The sequence below is a fragment of the Bubalus kerabau genome, chromosome 17 (assembly GCF_029407905.1).
Source record: "Bubalus kerabau isolate K-KA32 ecotype Philippines breed swamp buffalo chromosome 17, PCC_UOA_SB_1v2, whole genome shotgun sequence".
Taxonomy (NCBI): Eukaryota; Metazoa; Chordata; class Mammalia; order Artiodactyla; family Bovidae; genus Bubalus; species Bubalus kerabau.
This window is the reverse complement of record NC_073640.1, coordinates 65024611-65039119: the sequence shown is the minus strand read 5'-3', so window position 1 is coordinate 65039119 and position 14509 is coordinate 65024611. Positions and strand designations below refer to the sequence as shown.

General features: G+C 41.9%; 1 protein-coding gene across 2 annotated transcripts in view; it reads left to right on the top strand.

Annotated features, from left to right (window-relative positions):
- The first annotated feature begins 1134 nt into the window (after nt 1–1134).
- LOC129632440 (zinc finger protein 345-like) overlaps nt 1135–14509 on the top strand; it is a 78305-nt gene continuing 64930 nt past the window's right edge. Inside the window, exons 1-3 of one of the 2 annotated variants that reach the window (XM_055554066.1) lie at nt 1135–1201; nt 1697–1789; nt 6464–9757. In XM_055554066.1, coding sequence (XP_055410041.1) covers nt 1168–1201; nt 1697–1789; nt 6464–8955 — 2619 coding nt within the window. In that variant the 5' untranslated portion in view covers nt 1135–1167 and the 3' untranslated portion in view covers nt 8956–9757. Of the gene's footprint in view, nt 1202–1695; nt 1790–6463; nt 9758–14509 lie in introns of those variants that run through there. The other variant, XM_055554067.1, reaches the window with a different exon arrangement.

The following is a 14509-nucleotide window of genomic DNA, read 5'->3' as shown; positions in this document are numbered from 1 at the left end:
TATTGAGTGCAGCACTTTCACAGCATCATCTTTCAGGATTTGAAATAGCTGGAATTCCATCACCTCCACTAGCTTTGTTCATAGTGATGCTTTCTAAAGCCCACTTGACTTCACATTCCAGGATGTCTGGCTCCAGATCAGTGATCACACCATTGTGATTATCTGGGTCGTGAACATCTTTTCTGTACAGTTCTTCTGTGTATTCTTGCCACCTCTTCTTAATATCTTCTGCTTCTGTTAGGTCCATAGCATTTCTGTCCTTTATCGAGCCCATCTGTGCATGAAATGTTCCCTTGGTATCTCTAATTTTCTTGAAGGGATCTCTAGTCTTTGCCCTTCTGTTGTTTTCCTCTATTTCTTTGTATTGATCGCTGAGGAAGGCTTTCTTATCTCTTCTTGCTATTCTTTGGAACTCTGCATTCAGATGCTTATATCTTTCCTTTTCTCCTTTGCTTTTCGCTTCTCTTCTTTCCACAGCTATTTGTAAGCCCTCCCCAGACAGCCATTGTGCTTTTTTGCATTTCTTTTCCATGGGGATGGTCTTGATCCCTGTCTCCTGTACAATGTCAGGAACCTCATTCCATAGTTCATCAGGCACTCTTATCTATCAGATCTAGTCCCTTAAATCTATTTCTCACTTCCACTGTATAATCATAAGGGATTTGATTTAGGTCATACCTGAATGGTCTAGTGATTTCCCCTACTTTCTTCAATTTAAGTCTGAATTTGGCAATAAGGAGTTCATGGTCTGAGGCACAGTCAGCTCCTGGTCTTGTTTTTGTTGACTGTATAGAGCTGCTCCATCTTTGGCTGCAAAGAATATAATCAATCTGATTTCGATGTTGACCATCTGGTGATGTCCATGTGTAGAGTCTTCTCTTGTGTTGTTGGAAGAGGGTGTTTGTTATGACCAGTGCAGTTTCTTGGCAAAACTCTTATTAGTCTTTTCCCTGCTTCATTCCGTATTCCAAGGCCAAATTTGCCTATTACTCAGATTTTATCTGACTGAATGGTATATGGATCACATTAGGAAGACTTCCCACGGCCTATTGGCATCTGTACCTTGTATTTCAGGGACGGCCGACGTTTCAGGATGTGGCCATAGACTTCACTCAAGAGGAGTGGGAATGCCTAGACCTCGGTCAGCGGAAATTGTACAGGAGCGTGATGTTAGAGAACTACAGGAACCTGGCCTCCTTGGGTGAGGATATCTGCCTTCCAGAATCCCTTATCTACCCACTGTATTTTTGTTCCATCACTTCTAGAATGTCTTCTGAAATTTTCTGCTTCCCACAGTATTTTCAGATCTGTACTCTCTAGGGGATAATAGGTTATTTCTGAGTTTAGAAAGAAAGGCTTCATGATGAATCATTGTGCTGGTGATGTTTTTCTTCCTTGATGTACTCTGCATCCTTCATTCTACGTTACTGGTAATTGTGTAAGTTCTGTGGTATTAAATAGTTGCACCCTCTCTTAATCTCACATTGACTCTACTTACCTTTGCCTTAGCGCTACTTGACCAGAATCTCAGGACCTGATTGTTAGGTGTGTGTTAGTATTGTATAGCGGCTTTGAATAAAGTATTTCAGGAAATCGTTTTCTAGAAGAAAATGCATTCTCGTCTCACCTGAATACATATTGGATTCGATACTGATGAATCTCTAACAACACAAATATTCCTTTCTCTGATCACCAGGGCTTGTCTCTAAGGTGGACCTGGTCACCTTTCTGGAGCTATTGAAGGATCCCAGGAATATAAGGAGAATTGAAACAACAGCCATTTACCCAGGTAGGTATGAATGGTTGGAGATGATGACTCAGATGGTGTTGGGAGATTTGCTTCAATGGAAATGGTTTTTGAAAACCTGGGTTTGTTCTGCTACTGTGATAGAAATGTATAACCTGCCCCATTCTCTCTCTTAAATCATTCATGAATTTATCTCCAGTGATTACTTTTCTCCATCACAGTGTGACCTAAAAGTCTCTTCTTGGCTTTTGACAAACTGCATTTATTCATTGCTCTTCGATTTCTTGGGGGCCCTAGGAAAACTCTGCCCATTTCTGAGTAACTGTATGACAGTCCTTTTAAAGTTTCCTTCTACCTCTAGACAGAAATGTGTGAGTGAAATGGTAGAAAAACTGCCGAATTTCCTGGAATACTAGGGACAGGATTTTATTCTCTGATTTATAATTTCCTATCCACTGGGAGCGACACATAGGACCTTCTAAATAAATTTCAAATTCAAGTAATTTTTCACTGCAGAAAGCAAAACCTGGTGAAAATGAAACAGTGCACATCTGAGGTTGACTTGAAAGTTTCTCATTACCTTATATGATCTCATATGAAATATCTTTTTGTGTATTTGCCCCAATTCTAACATGCTAAAATACTTTATTGTGTTTTATTACCTCATAGAATTTTAAAATAAATGGACATAAAATCTTAGCACATTTTCCACTACATTATTAATGGTTGATTCAAACTATGACAATTTTTAGATTATATGAAGAAATCTTTATTAAAAGTTCTAATTGGAATATACCTGTTTTCCAATTTTGTTCTCCTATACAGCAAAGATAATTATTTATGCGTATTGGTCAGTTCAGTTCCGTCGTTCCATTGAATCTGAGTCTGCGATCCATGGTATGCAGCAGGCCAGGCTTCCCTGTCAATCACTTAACTCCCAGAGCCTGCTGAAACTCATATCCATCGAGTCAGTGATGCCATGCAACCATCTCCCATCTCACCCTCTGTCGTCCCCTTCTCCTCTCATCTTCAATGTTTCCTGGCATAAGGGTCTTTTTCAGTGGGTCAGTTCTGCACATCAGGTGGCCAAAGTATTAGAACATCAGCTTCACCATGGCCTTCCAACGAATATTGAGGACTGATTTCCATTAGGATGGAGTGGTGTGATCTTCTTGCAGTACAAGGCACTCTCAAGAGTCTTCTCCAATACCACAGTTCAAAAGCATGAATTCTTCAACACTCAGCTTTCTTCATGGTCCAACTCTCACATCCTTACATGACTACTGGAAACAATATAACTTTGACTAGATGGACCTTTGTCAGCAAAGTAATGTTTCTGCTTTTTAATATGCTGCCTAGGTCGGTCATAGCTTTTCTTCCAAGGAGCAAGCATCTTTTACTTTCATGGCGGTAGTCACCATCTGCAGTGATTTTGGAACCCCCAGAAAATACAGTTTCACACTGTTTCCACTGTTTCTCCCACTGTTTGCCATGAAATGATCTGATCGGTGCCATGATGTTTGTTTTTTGAAGGTTGAGTTTGAAGCCAGCTTTTTCAGGCTCTTCTTTCAGTTTCATCAAGAGACTCCTCAGTTCCTCTTCGCTTTCTGCCCTAAGGGTGGTGTCATCTTTATATCTGAGATTATGGATATTTCTCCCTGAAATCATGATTCCAATTTGTGCTTCATCTTTCCCAGTATGTCACATTATGTACTGTGCATATAAGTTAAATAAGCAGGGTGACAGTATACAGCCTTGACATACTCCTTTCCCAATTTGGAATCAGTCTGTTGTCACATGTCCAGTTCTCCCTGCTGCCTGTTGACATGCATACAGATTTCTCAGGAGGCAGGTAAGGTAGTCTGGTGTTCCCATCTCTTTAAGAATTTTCCACAGTTTCTTGTTGTCCACACAATCAAAGGCTGTGATATTGTCAATAAAGCAGATGTTGTCGTTTCTCCAGAACTCTCTCACTTTTTATATGATCCAAAGGATGTTGGCAATTTGATCTCTGATTCCTCTGCTGTTTCTAAATCCAGCTTGAACATCTGGAAGCTCTCAGTTCACGTGCTGTTAAAGCCTCGCTTGGAGAATTAGGAGCCTTTGCTATTGTTGGAAATGAGGGAAATTGTGTAGTAGTTTGAGCGTTCTTTGGCATTGCCTTTCTTTGTGATTGGAATGAAAACTGACCTTTTCCCGTCCTGTGGCCACTGCTGAGTTTTCCAAATTTGCTGGCTTATCGAGTGCAGAACTTTAGCATTATCATCTTTTAGGACTTGAAATAGGTCAGCTGGAGTTCCATCACCTACACTAGGTTTGTGGGTCCTCATGCCTTCTAAGGCCGACTTTACTTTGGATGCCAGGATGTCTGTTACTAGGTGAGTGACCACACCATCGTGGTTATCTCGGTCATTAAGATCTTTTTTGTATAGTTCTTCCATATATTCTTGCCTACTTCTCTTAATATCTTCTTCTTCTTTTAGGTCCATCCTGTTTCTGTCCTTTATTGTTGCCATCTTTGCATGAAATATTCCCGGTACCTCTAATTTTCTTAAAGAGATCTTTAGTCTTTACTGTCCTATTGATTTCCTTCCCATTTATGTCTCCACAGAGCAATGAGTAGAGTTCCCTCTTTCAATCATAGTTTTAAAGTCTCTCTTCTTATTTAATTTCTTAAAACTAGTACTTTATTAAGTTTATCTTATTTGTATTCAGCTTCCTCGGACACTGTCTTATGTGTTCTCAGTTTCTGACTAGTTCTCTGTCACTATCATTTATGATTCTTAGATTGAAACAGCTAATAACACATTCTCAGAAACATGTGTGGCAAGAAGTGGATTTAAGAATTACTAGACACCTAGGATTTGTGCAAGTATTCGGTGTCTCCACTTAAGATGACTAAAATCAAGAAGTAATCATTAGATTGCCTATCACTCAGTGGTCCTTGGAGGGTTTTATGTTGTTTCTTGCCCTGTAACATATTTCTTTGCCATCTCATATTGTCCTGCGTTCTGTATGTGGTCTTTGTTTTGAAGGGTGCAGCCAACTAGTTAATCTTCCTTCTGGTATCTGCACCTTAGTGGGTGAGGTTGGTCCAGAGGTTTGTGCCCTTATCCTCTCTTGATCTGTGCTCTGATTGCTGTGAACTGTGACCAGAGCCTGCCCTGGATATTCAGGGCTGTTTCCCCCTTATTCTGTGGTTGTTACTGCCTTGTCTCTGGTGGTGCCTGCTCCCTGTGTGGTGGAATACAGCCCCCAGATCTGAGTCTTTGCTGTGATTCTGATCTGTGGTGCGAGGCAGGTGGGATTGGAGCACACCCACTGGGAGAGAAGACACTAAGTATTACTCCTGTAGGAATGTTCACCTCAGGGTGTGCTCTGGTGCCCCCTCTCATGCGTTCTGCAAGCTCTCCTTATGTAGTGTTGGAACTGCTCTTGGCCCCACCTTAACCATGGGCATGATGGCACACGGTCCTGGTGTCTCTCAGCTGTTGTTTTCACAAGGTCACCAGCATGGATTCAGTGAAGTCAGGTTCTGGGATTGCATTCAGCGTGGAGCTGGACCCGCTGTGGTGCTACGGAGCAGCTCTGGCTCTGTCCTCGCCCAGCCCCCTTGAGTAGGAGCCCACAAAGTCTACAGCTACTAAAGCTATACCTGCCAGGAATGAGAGAGCCCTTGGTTGTTGGTTCAGATGCTCTGTAGGGGCTGAGGTTACAAAGCTGGTCATGGGTGTAAGACCATGGCTTGTGTTGCTGCAAGGAGAGTTTTCAGCTTTTCTTCTTTATTGCTGGTGTTCGCCTGTGCTTTCTGCTCCATCTGTGCTTGTGGCCAACTCACAGGTGTCTTCTCCTGAGGCTGCCCCAGAGCTCAGGATTCTGCTGATTATGGAGGAGGTCGATGGGGGAGGCCATGGCTGGGGCTCAAAAGACCCCAGGCTGGGTAGAGTTCTTCATAGTCCTTGGCTAGCAGGGGCAGGCACAAGGGACAAGGGATGCAGTGGGCTCATTCCCTGGGCATCACTCAACAATGACACTCTCTCTATGGTGGTTCAGGCTTCCTCCAGAAGCATCCCTTTAGAGACCTCCTCCCTCACTCCCGTCCCCTCAGGATGTATCCTCACAGCGAACCGAAGTCCTCTGCCTGGGTCTGCTCTCCAAATCCCACATTTCGGCACCCAGCCCTTGTCTGCATTGCTGGACATGCCGCTAAGGCTGGGTGGGCAGGGCTGGGGTCAGCACCCTGTGTGCAGGTCTCACTGTGTCCTGCTGCCACACACTGTTTGCCATGTTCTCTTCCCACAGAGAATGAGGCTCTCCTTCTGTCCAAACTGAGCTCCCCCAATGAGGGGCTTCCTCGGATATGGGGACCTCTCCTCACTTTCATCTCCCTGCAGAGTTGCAGGCCCCAACCCACGTCCTCTCCTCTTCTTTTTCCTTCTTTCTTTTGTCCTACCCTGCAGAGCAGGAAGCTTTCTTGTCCTTTCAGATTTCCAAGGGCCTCTGCTAGTGTTCAGCTGGGCTCTGTGAGAATTGTTCCATTTCTCATTCATTTGTGGAGAGAGAGATGAGCTCCACATCTGCCTAAGCCTCTGGCATCTTGGTCCTTCCATCTCTATTTTATTTTTAAACTAGCTATGGTCATCAGTTTTCTTTAAATCTTTAAAGATATTCACTGAGAATAGCAGATAAAATTACTTGTTATTTGGTATCTTTCAGCTGTGTCTCCACAAGACACCCAGGATTTGATGCCAAAGAATCCAGCATTAGAAGATGTATTCCCAAAAGCAAACCTAGGAATATATCAAACATTTCACCTCAGAAACTTAAATTTAATGAAAGATTGGGAATATACCAGGGTATATGAAAGACAGAGAGGATGTTTATATGGACATAAAGAAATGGAGACACTTACAAATAATGCTAAGAGTACTGCAAAAAGAAATGAGCAGCCTGAGTCAAATTGGGAAAAACAGCAACTTCAATCTTCACTATCTGCCGAGAAGTGTAAGTGTTTAAGAAAAGATGTCCATCCTTTTTTGAAACATACATGTTCTCTAAAAGAAAACGTGGAAAATCTGGAAGGTAATCTAGTCTCTACTGCAAATACTCATTCAGACAATTGTGAATGTAGGCTTCGACTAAACATACATTCAAGGATGTCTGAACACCTACAATTTAACAATGAGTGTGAAAATTCAAAATCTAAGCAATTTCAGGGATCCGTGAGCAGGGTGTCATTGTTCTTCCCCCAACAGATATCTTCTATCCAGTCCAAGATATATAATGTTGATGATAATGGAAGAGATGCAATCCAACCATCATTCTTCAATACATATTGTGATATGGTTAATACACAACAACTTTCCAGGTATAATAAAATGAGTCAGACCTTAAGTAAGAGCCCCAGCTCCAATAATTACAAGAGTATTTATGGCGGACTGAGAAGATATTCAGGCAATGAAACTAGGTATACAGTTGAAGGAGACTCAAACCTTAAGAAACATCAGGGACCCGAATCTTTAAACAAGGATTCTAAAATTAATAAATGTAGAAATACCTTTGATCATATGTCAGGTTTTTCTCTAGATAAGAGTACTTGTACTGGAGACAGGACTTGTAGTGAATATGGTAAGGTTTCTAATCACTGTTCAGAACTTACTCAACAGGACACTGTTCAGAATCCACAGAAAGAAAACAAGTGTAAGGTATGTGAGAAAGTGTTTAGTAAGTCATCCAATCTTAGTAGACATAGGAGAATTCATACAGGAAGGAAACCCTTCAAATGTACAGAATGTAGCAGAGCATTTAACTGTCACTCACTTCTTACTCAACATCAGCGAATTCATGCTGGAAAGAAACCTTATATATGTAAAGAATGTAACAAAGCCTTTCATTGTTCCTCATTTCTTACTGAACATCAGCAAATTCACACTGGAGAGAAACCGTATAAATGTACAGTATGTGGCAAAGCCTTTACTTACAACTCAGACCTTATTGAACATCAGCGAATTCATACTGGAGAGAAACCTTATAAATGTACAGAATGTAGCAAAGCCTTTACTTACAACTCACTTCTTATTCAACATCGGCGAACTCATACAGGAGAGAAACCTTATAAATGTACAGAATGTAGCAAAGCCTTTACTTACAATTCAGACCGTATTGAACATCAGCGAATTCATACTGGAGAGAAACCTTATATATGTAAAGAATGTAACAAAGCCTTTCGTCGCTCCTCATTTCTTACTCAACATCAGCGAATTCACACTGGACAGAAACCTTATAAATGTACAGAATGTGGCAAAGCCTTTACTTACAAGTCACTTCTTATTAAACATCGGAGAATTCATACTGGAGAGAAACCTTATAAATGTACAGAATGTAGCAAAGCCTTTACTTACAACTCAAGCCTTATTCAACATCAGCGAATTCATGCTGGAGAGAAACCTTATAAATGTACAGAATGTAGCAAAGCCTTTATTTGCAACTCAGACCTTATTGAACATCAGCGAATTCATACTGGAGAGAAACCTTATATATGTAAAGTATGTAACAAAGCCTTTCGTCGCTCCTCATTTCTTACTCGACATCAGCGAATTCATGCTGGAGAGAAACCTTATAAATGTACAGTATGTGGCAAAGCCTTTACTTACAACTCAAATCTTATTCAACATCAGCAAATTCATACTGGAGAGAAACCTTATAAATGTACAGAATGTAGCAAAGCCTTTATCTGTTACTCAGATCTAACCTATCATAAGCGAATCCATACTGGAGAGAAGCCTTATACATGTAAAGAATGTAACAAAGCCTTTCATCATTGCTCAGTTCTTACTAGACATCATCGAATCCATACTGGGGAGAAACCATACAAATGTAAAGAATGTGGCAGAGCCTTTATTAGGAGTTCAGCCCTTACTCAACATCACCGAATTCATACCGGGGATAGACGTTATAAATGTACAGAATGTGGCAAGACCTTTATTACGCGTTATAACCTTACTGAACATCGGCGCGTGCATACTGGAGAGAGACCATATACATGTACTGAATGTGGCAAAGCCTTTGGTTACAGGTCAGCTCTTACTCTACATCGGCGAATGCATACTGGAGAGAGACCTTATGAATGTACCGAATGTGGCAAAGCCTTTAGTCAGAGTGCTCATCTCAGTAAACATCAGAGAACACACACTGGAAAGAAACTCTAGTAACGGAACATGTGATGGAAGAGGTTTGCGCTAAACATGCATCAGAAAACACAAGAGTTTATACAAAAAAACCAATGGAAATGATGTAACCAATATGTAGAAAAGTATTTAATCAAAAGTTAAATGGAAATAAATATCAGAGATTGCATAATAGAAGGCATTTCACTAATCTTGTTTTCAGAAGTTTCTCTGAAGTACAATGACTGTAGGGAGTACTGCATAGTTGAAGCACATAGAAAATGGACGTATTAGCATGAATCATGAGATGAAGGTTGATAGTTAGAAAGTTACAATTCTTAACACTGTATGTATGAAAGCGAAAGTAAAGTCGCTCAGTCGTGTCCAACTTTGCAACCCCATAGACTGTAGCCTACCAGGCTCCTGTGTCTATGGGATTTTCCAGGCAATAGTACTGGAGTGGATTGCTATTTGTATGCTCGTTTATAATGACATGATTTGAGATTCTTTGACGTGAATGTAATAGAACACTCAATCCATATTAAGCTTTCTACTGTTTGGAAAGGTAGATTTTTTATGGTTTATTAAAGATTAGCTTTTTATATTGTGTTGCAACACAATTTCTATCTATCCTCCTTTAGAAGATGAAGGATACCATAATGTAAAATGGACAATGACCATCTAAATGGAGGTGTTTGGCATTGATGTGAAATATCTGGAAGTTGCCATGATGTAAGTGATCATTTAATCTTTCCATGTATTAAAGTAAGATAGAAGTTGGTTCAAAAGTTTCAATAGTAATATCCTTGATTTGTAATAAAAACACAATGAGAGTTCACTGCAATGTTGATGTATCTTTATAATATCAACACACAAGTCATGATTATTACTTGACAATGTTGAAATGAAGACAGCTTCTGTGATAACCCAGAAACGTATTAGAAAGTCTTCCTGGAAGAGGCGTGGAATTAGTGTATACCATGCTTCCTAAGTGCTTCCTAGGCTTTGTCTGGTAGGCTGTAAAAGTCACAAATCACATATCCTTATATCAAAAAATGAATATTGTTGACAATTTCCGTAAACTGGTCCATGCTGTTGCTGCCTCAGCATCTGTCTGGGCAGCAGGCAGCCTGCGGTTTCTTGAACTCACAAAAGCCAGTCCTGTGAGCACCTGGTCTAGATGACCAGCTTCCTTGAGATCAACAGTCTTGCTGAACCCCAGGGTCTACTTTACAAGCCCCCCTTCAATGACACCCTCACAGTGCTCACCGGATTTGTTGTTTTGGCTTGAGTGGATTAATTCACACTCACCCTATGGAGCCCAGAACACCTCACCCAGCATAACTTCTACAGGCTAAACTGCAAGAACTGGTGTTTTCTCTGCCTGATTCTAGCTTTGCCCTCTCTCAGAAATCCCTGCCCGAAATCCTCCCCTACAGAGAGGTCTTAGGTGTGATGAGTGTGAGGCTTTGAGCTCAGGACTCCTGAACGTTGGTTTGGGAGAAGAAACATCAGGAAAAAATGGGATTTGCTGATGACTCCATTAACGGCCACACTGTAGGCCTGCAGATCGATAACTTCTTGGAGTGGGGACCTGACCACCAGGGATTTGTATTCATTGAAATGGTTCAGAAAGAATCTTTAGCCAAGTGGTTTCCCTCTGGTTTCCCACCAGGATCACATGACCAGTGTCAGGAATTGACCTCACTGATGCCCTCCCAACAGAGTTCTATGTTGGTCCTGTGGGAGCATCACTGCGGTGTCTAGGAAGTGCTCCAGGGGATTCTAAGCAGAGGCCTGGGTTAAGGAAGTGCCTCCTGATCCATCTGTGAGAGCTGAGCCCTGGCTTCTTCCACAGAGAGGCAACAGGGTTGGTCTGTCTGGATTGGACAGGGAAACTCAGTCAGCTCACATCATCTGTGAGAGCAGAGTGTTAGGAGCTCTCTATGGGGAGAGAACAATCAAGAAATAAGTTCACAGGCTGGTCTCCAGGTAGGAATTGATTGTTCCCAAATCTCTCCTGAGACAGAGGACAGGAGAGGTCGGTCTTCTCAGCTTTTCAAGGCCCTTCTGTCTGTAAGAGCATTGGTTGCAGGTTAAAGAGCTGTTTTGATGCCCTCAGCGGTATTTTCTCAAACCACAGAAGTGCGTTTGCAGCGTAACATCCCCAGAGAAGACAGAGCAGGAGGAAGAAGAGGAGGAAATGGCAACTTCTCAGGTAAATATCCTGTCCTGGGTCTGGGGCTGCATCTGCTTTCCCTCCTGAAATGCCCAAATGAGAATCTGCAAGCCTTTGGCTTTCTGCTCCTAGTTTTTCTTCCCAGGCATCTCATCATCTTATTTTTTCCCATTTCTTATTATAAAAGTGAAGACCAGCCCTTTAGACTATTTCCTTGTGTCCCAGAGCCTTTGCTCCATTGTCTGCATCCTCACTTTCTATGGAGCATGATGAATTCTCAACGTGAATCAGCGACTTTCAACTGTTGAAACTATTTTTTTGTGAGAGATCAGCTTGGGGAGTCACTCCTATTCTCCCAGTGAGATGTGGTTTGATGTTGGGATTTTAGGGATGTTGCGAAATGCAGTGATGACTTAGCACCTGTGTGCAATATAGATATTTAAAACAGAGTTTGAAAATGCCATTATACATAGAACCAATTCTCTTCTGTCATGGGATTTTCCAGGCAAGAATTTTGCTGTGGGTTCCCATTTCCTCGTCCCGGGGATTCTCTCCACCCCGAGACTGAAGCCACATCTCCAGCATCGGTAGGCAGATTCTTTACCAGTGAGCCAGCTGGGAAGCCCAGTGACTCAACTCAGAGGTCTAGAGTTTTTCAGAAAATTTTCAGAAATAAAAAGAAAACTAGGAGATGCTGTCTTTTGCATTGCTGAGTCTTACTACTTAAATGCATTATTAGGATACTAAACAGGGGAAGTATATGTGAAATGAAATTTGCATAAAATTGACATTTTTAAATGTTAGATTCAAGTTATAATTTCATTGTTAATTCCAGGATGCCCAGGCAGTGATTGTGCATCTTTCATGTGATTCATTTACACCATGACATCTGATGCCCACTGGTTCTGGAGACATCACTCTAACATCATGAGACTATGAAGTTCATACTTCTCTCTCTCTTTAAACAAGGTTGTGGAAAAAAGGAATAAGGAATGTGTGGAAATGCTCATAGTTAATGGAGAAACTCCCCATCTTCTTGGTTTCTCTTTGCTTCTGAGAATGAACACTCATTGTGTTGATTATAGATAGTGGGTTTTCAGGGTAGGCGAATTGATCACTCAAGCCTAGGTGTGATGTTTCCAGAATACTCCAGGCTCAAATCACAGACACAGTCTTTTTACCACCTCCATGTACTTCTTACCCCATGACTCATGTTCACTGGTTTAAGTGTTTCTGTGAGATTCCCATGCTGTGAATTTGTTTTTTTCCACTTGACTTGAACAAGTGTCTTGGAAAGAAAAATGAGGGATGTGCCTAAACTATCACAATTAATGAAGTAACTTCCTGTCTTCTTACTTTCTTTCTGCTTTGGAAAATGAACACTCGTGTGTGTTTAGCAGAGATGCTGGGTTTGGGGAGTGGTGGTTTTCATCCCAAGCCCAGGTCTGATCTTTTCCAATACACTCCATGCTCACATCACAGAGTCTCATCACAGTTTTGTATTTTCCAAAATGTTTACAAGAATCTTATTAGTCCTAATCTATGCTCAACTGTATTAAAATTTAAAGTACAGCTCAGTGCAAATAAAGAATATCATCCTCTAACATTATGTACTTTTTAATTCATTCAAAATTACCTGAGTTTAGTGACATGAAAATGTCTCTCTCTTCCCCCTAATGAGCATATAGCCCCATTTGAGTGTATGTCTGTACTCCGTGGAGATGAGTTTGAGTGGGCTCCGGGAGTTGGTGATGGACCAGGAGGCCTGGCGTGCTGTGGGCCATGGGGTCCCAAAGAATGGAATACGAATGAGGAACTGAACTGAACTGTGTGTATGAAAATATTAACATGACTTGATCAATTTTTTCTTCTTCTTTTCTTTTTGCTTTGTTTTTCTGAAGAACTTCTGGGGAAGGGAATGACTACCCGTTCCAGTATTCCTGCTTGGGAATTTCTTGGACAGTGGAATCTGGCAAGTTAGAGTCCATGGGGTCACTAAGAATGGGACATGACTGAGTGACTAAAACTTTTCTTGTCTTTAGTATTGTTTACAGTTACAGAAACTTTTATCAACTTTTCTTAGAGTTGTCTCTGTGAATCTGTCTGTTTTATTAAAGTCTAAAGTACATAAACTGAAGTAACGTTTAAGCTCTGCTATTTAATGGCTATTTGTTAAAATATGTGCCAAAAAGTACAAGAGCAACATTACTGATTTTTAGTTATTTCTCTTGCACTTTCAAGACTCTGATAAAAACAATCAGAAAGATACAGAGTATATACTAAATAGATAAAATGCTTCTTTCTGCCAAGGTTGTGGTTACCCAACGTGTGAAGAGCAGATAAAACCAAGGAGGGTCTTAGAATGCAGAAACTGAAAAACCAGCCCTGTATTGTCTCATGTCTGGAAATTCTTTTCCAACCAGCACCCAGACCATGATATTTTTGGTGCCTTGTTCAGGGACTTGGAGTCTCTTGTCTCCCCTCCTCACTTCTCCTTTCTCACAGGGACCCTCTTCCAACGGGCAACTGCTTGGTGGCAACTGAGTTACGCTGGTGAGGGTTACCCTCTGGTGTGTTCCAAAAGCCCCACTGCTCACTGCGCCCAAAGTAGCTGCCTCTTGAATGGGTGAGGGTCTCTCCTTTGTCTTTTTTGCAAGTGAGGACTATGCCAACCAATATTCTGTGGGCACCGATCAGATGCGTAAAAGCCATTAGGGCTCCTGCCACAGAAAGACTCCCATGTGAGGATGGGGGCACACAGAATGGATCAGGCCACAAAGGCATCCACCCGCAGCAAGACAACTTCCGTCCACCATGTTGGGCTCATAAAGGTTGAAGCAAAACAGAGACCATTGTTCCAAGCCACCGCCTCCCGGATATATTGTACGGCGGATTCCTCAGCCTTCTTCCCTGTCACTTTCTCTTCTTTCCATTTTGGTTTGGATTGATTTACAGAAGCCTGGGTGTTGCCTTTGAACCATCCCAAGAGTGCCTTCCACGTTTGAGGGAATCACCAAATGGTGAGTCACCTGGTTGCTCCCAGGAATCTCTGTCTTTCTCTGCCCGTGTCACCTGGTGGCTTAGCTGCATGGTTCTCAGAGGTCTCCTCTCACTGTTGGATGTGACTGTTGGGCCACTCTGCCATTCTGTGCCCTCAGTCGCATGGAGAGACCACTGGGGGAAAACGGACGCCTTTCTGTCAGCCAGTGACTCTCAGTACTCCCATTCTATGGTGGATAGGCTATGAGTGGGTTCTGTTACATCCCAGGAGGCTCTCTCATACTCAACCCTTGGCTACATTCTCAGAAACTGGATACTTTTGACCCTCCGAAAGGCCTGGCTCCAATACAAACGGGGGACCCCCCAAAAATGGCCTCTGAGTGGCCACTAGGTTTTTCCAAAAGAAGGAAAAGGACT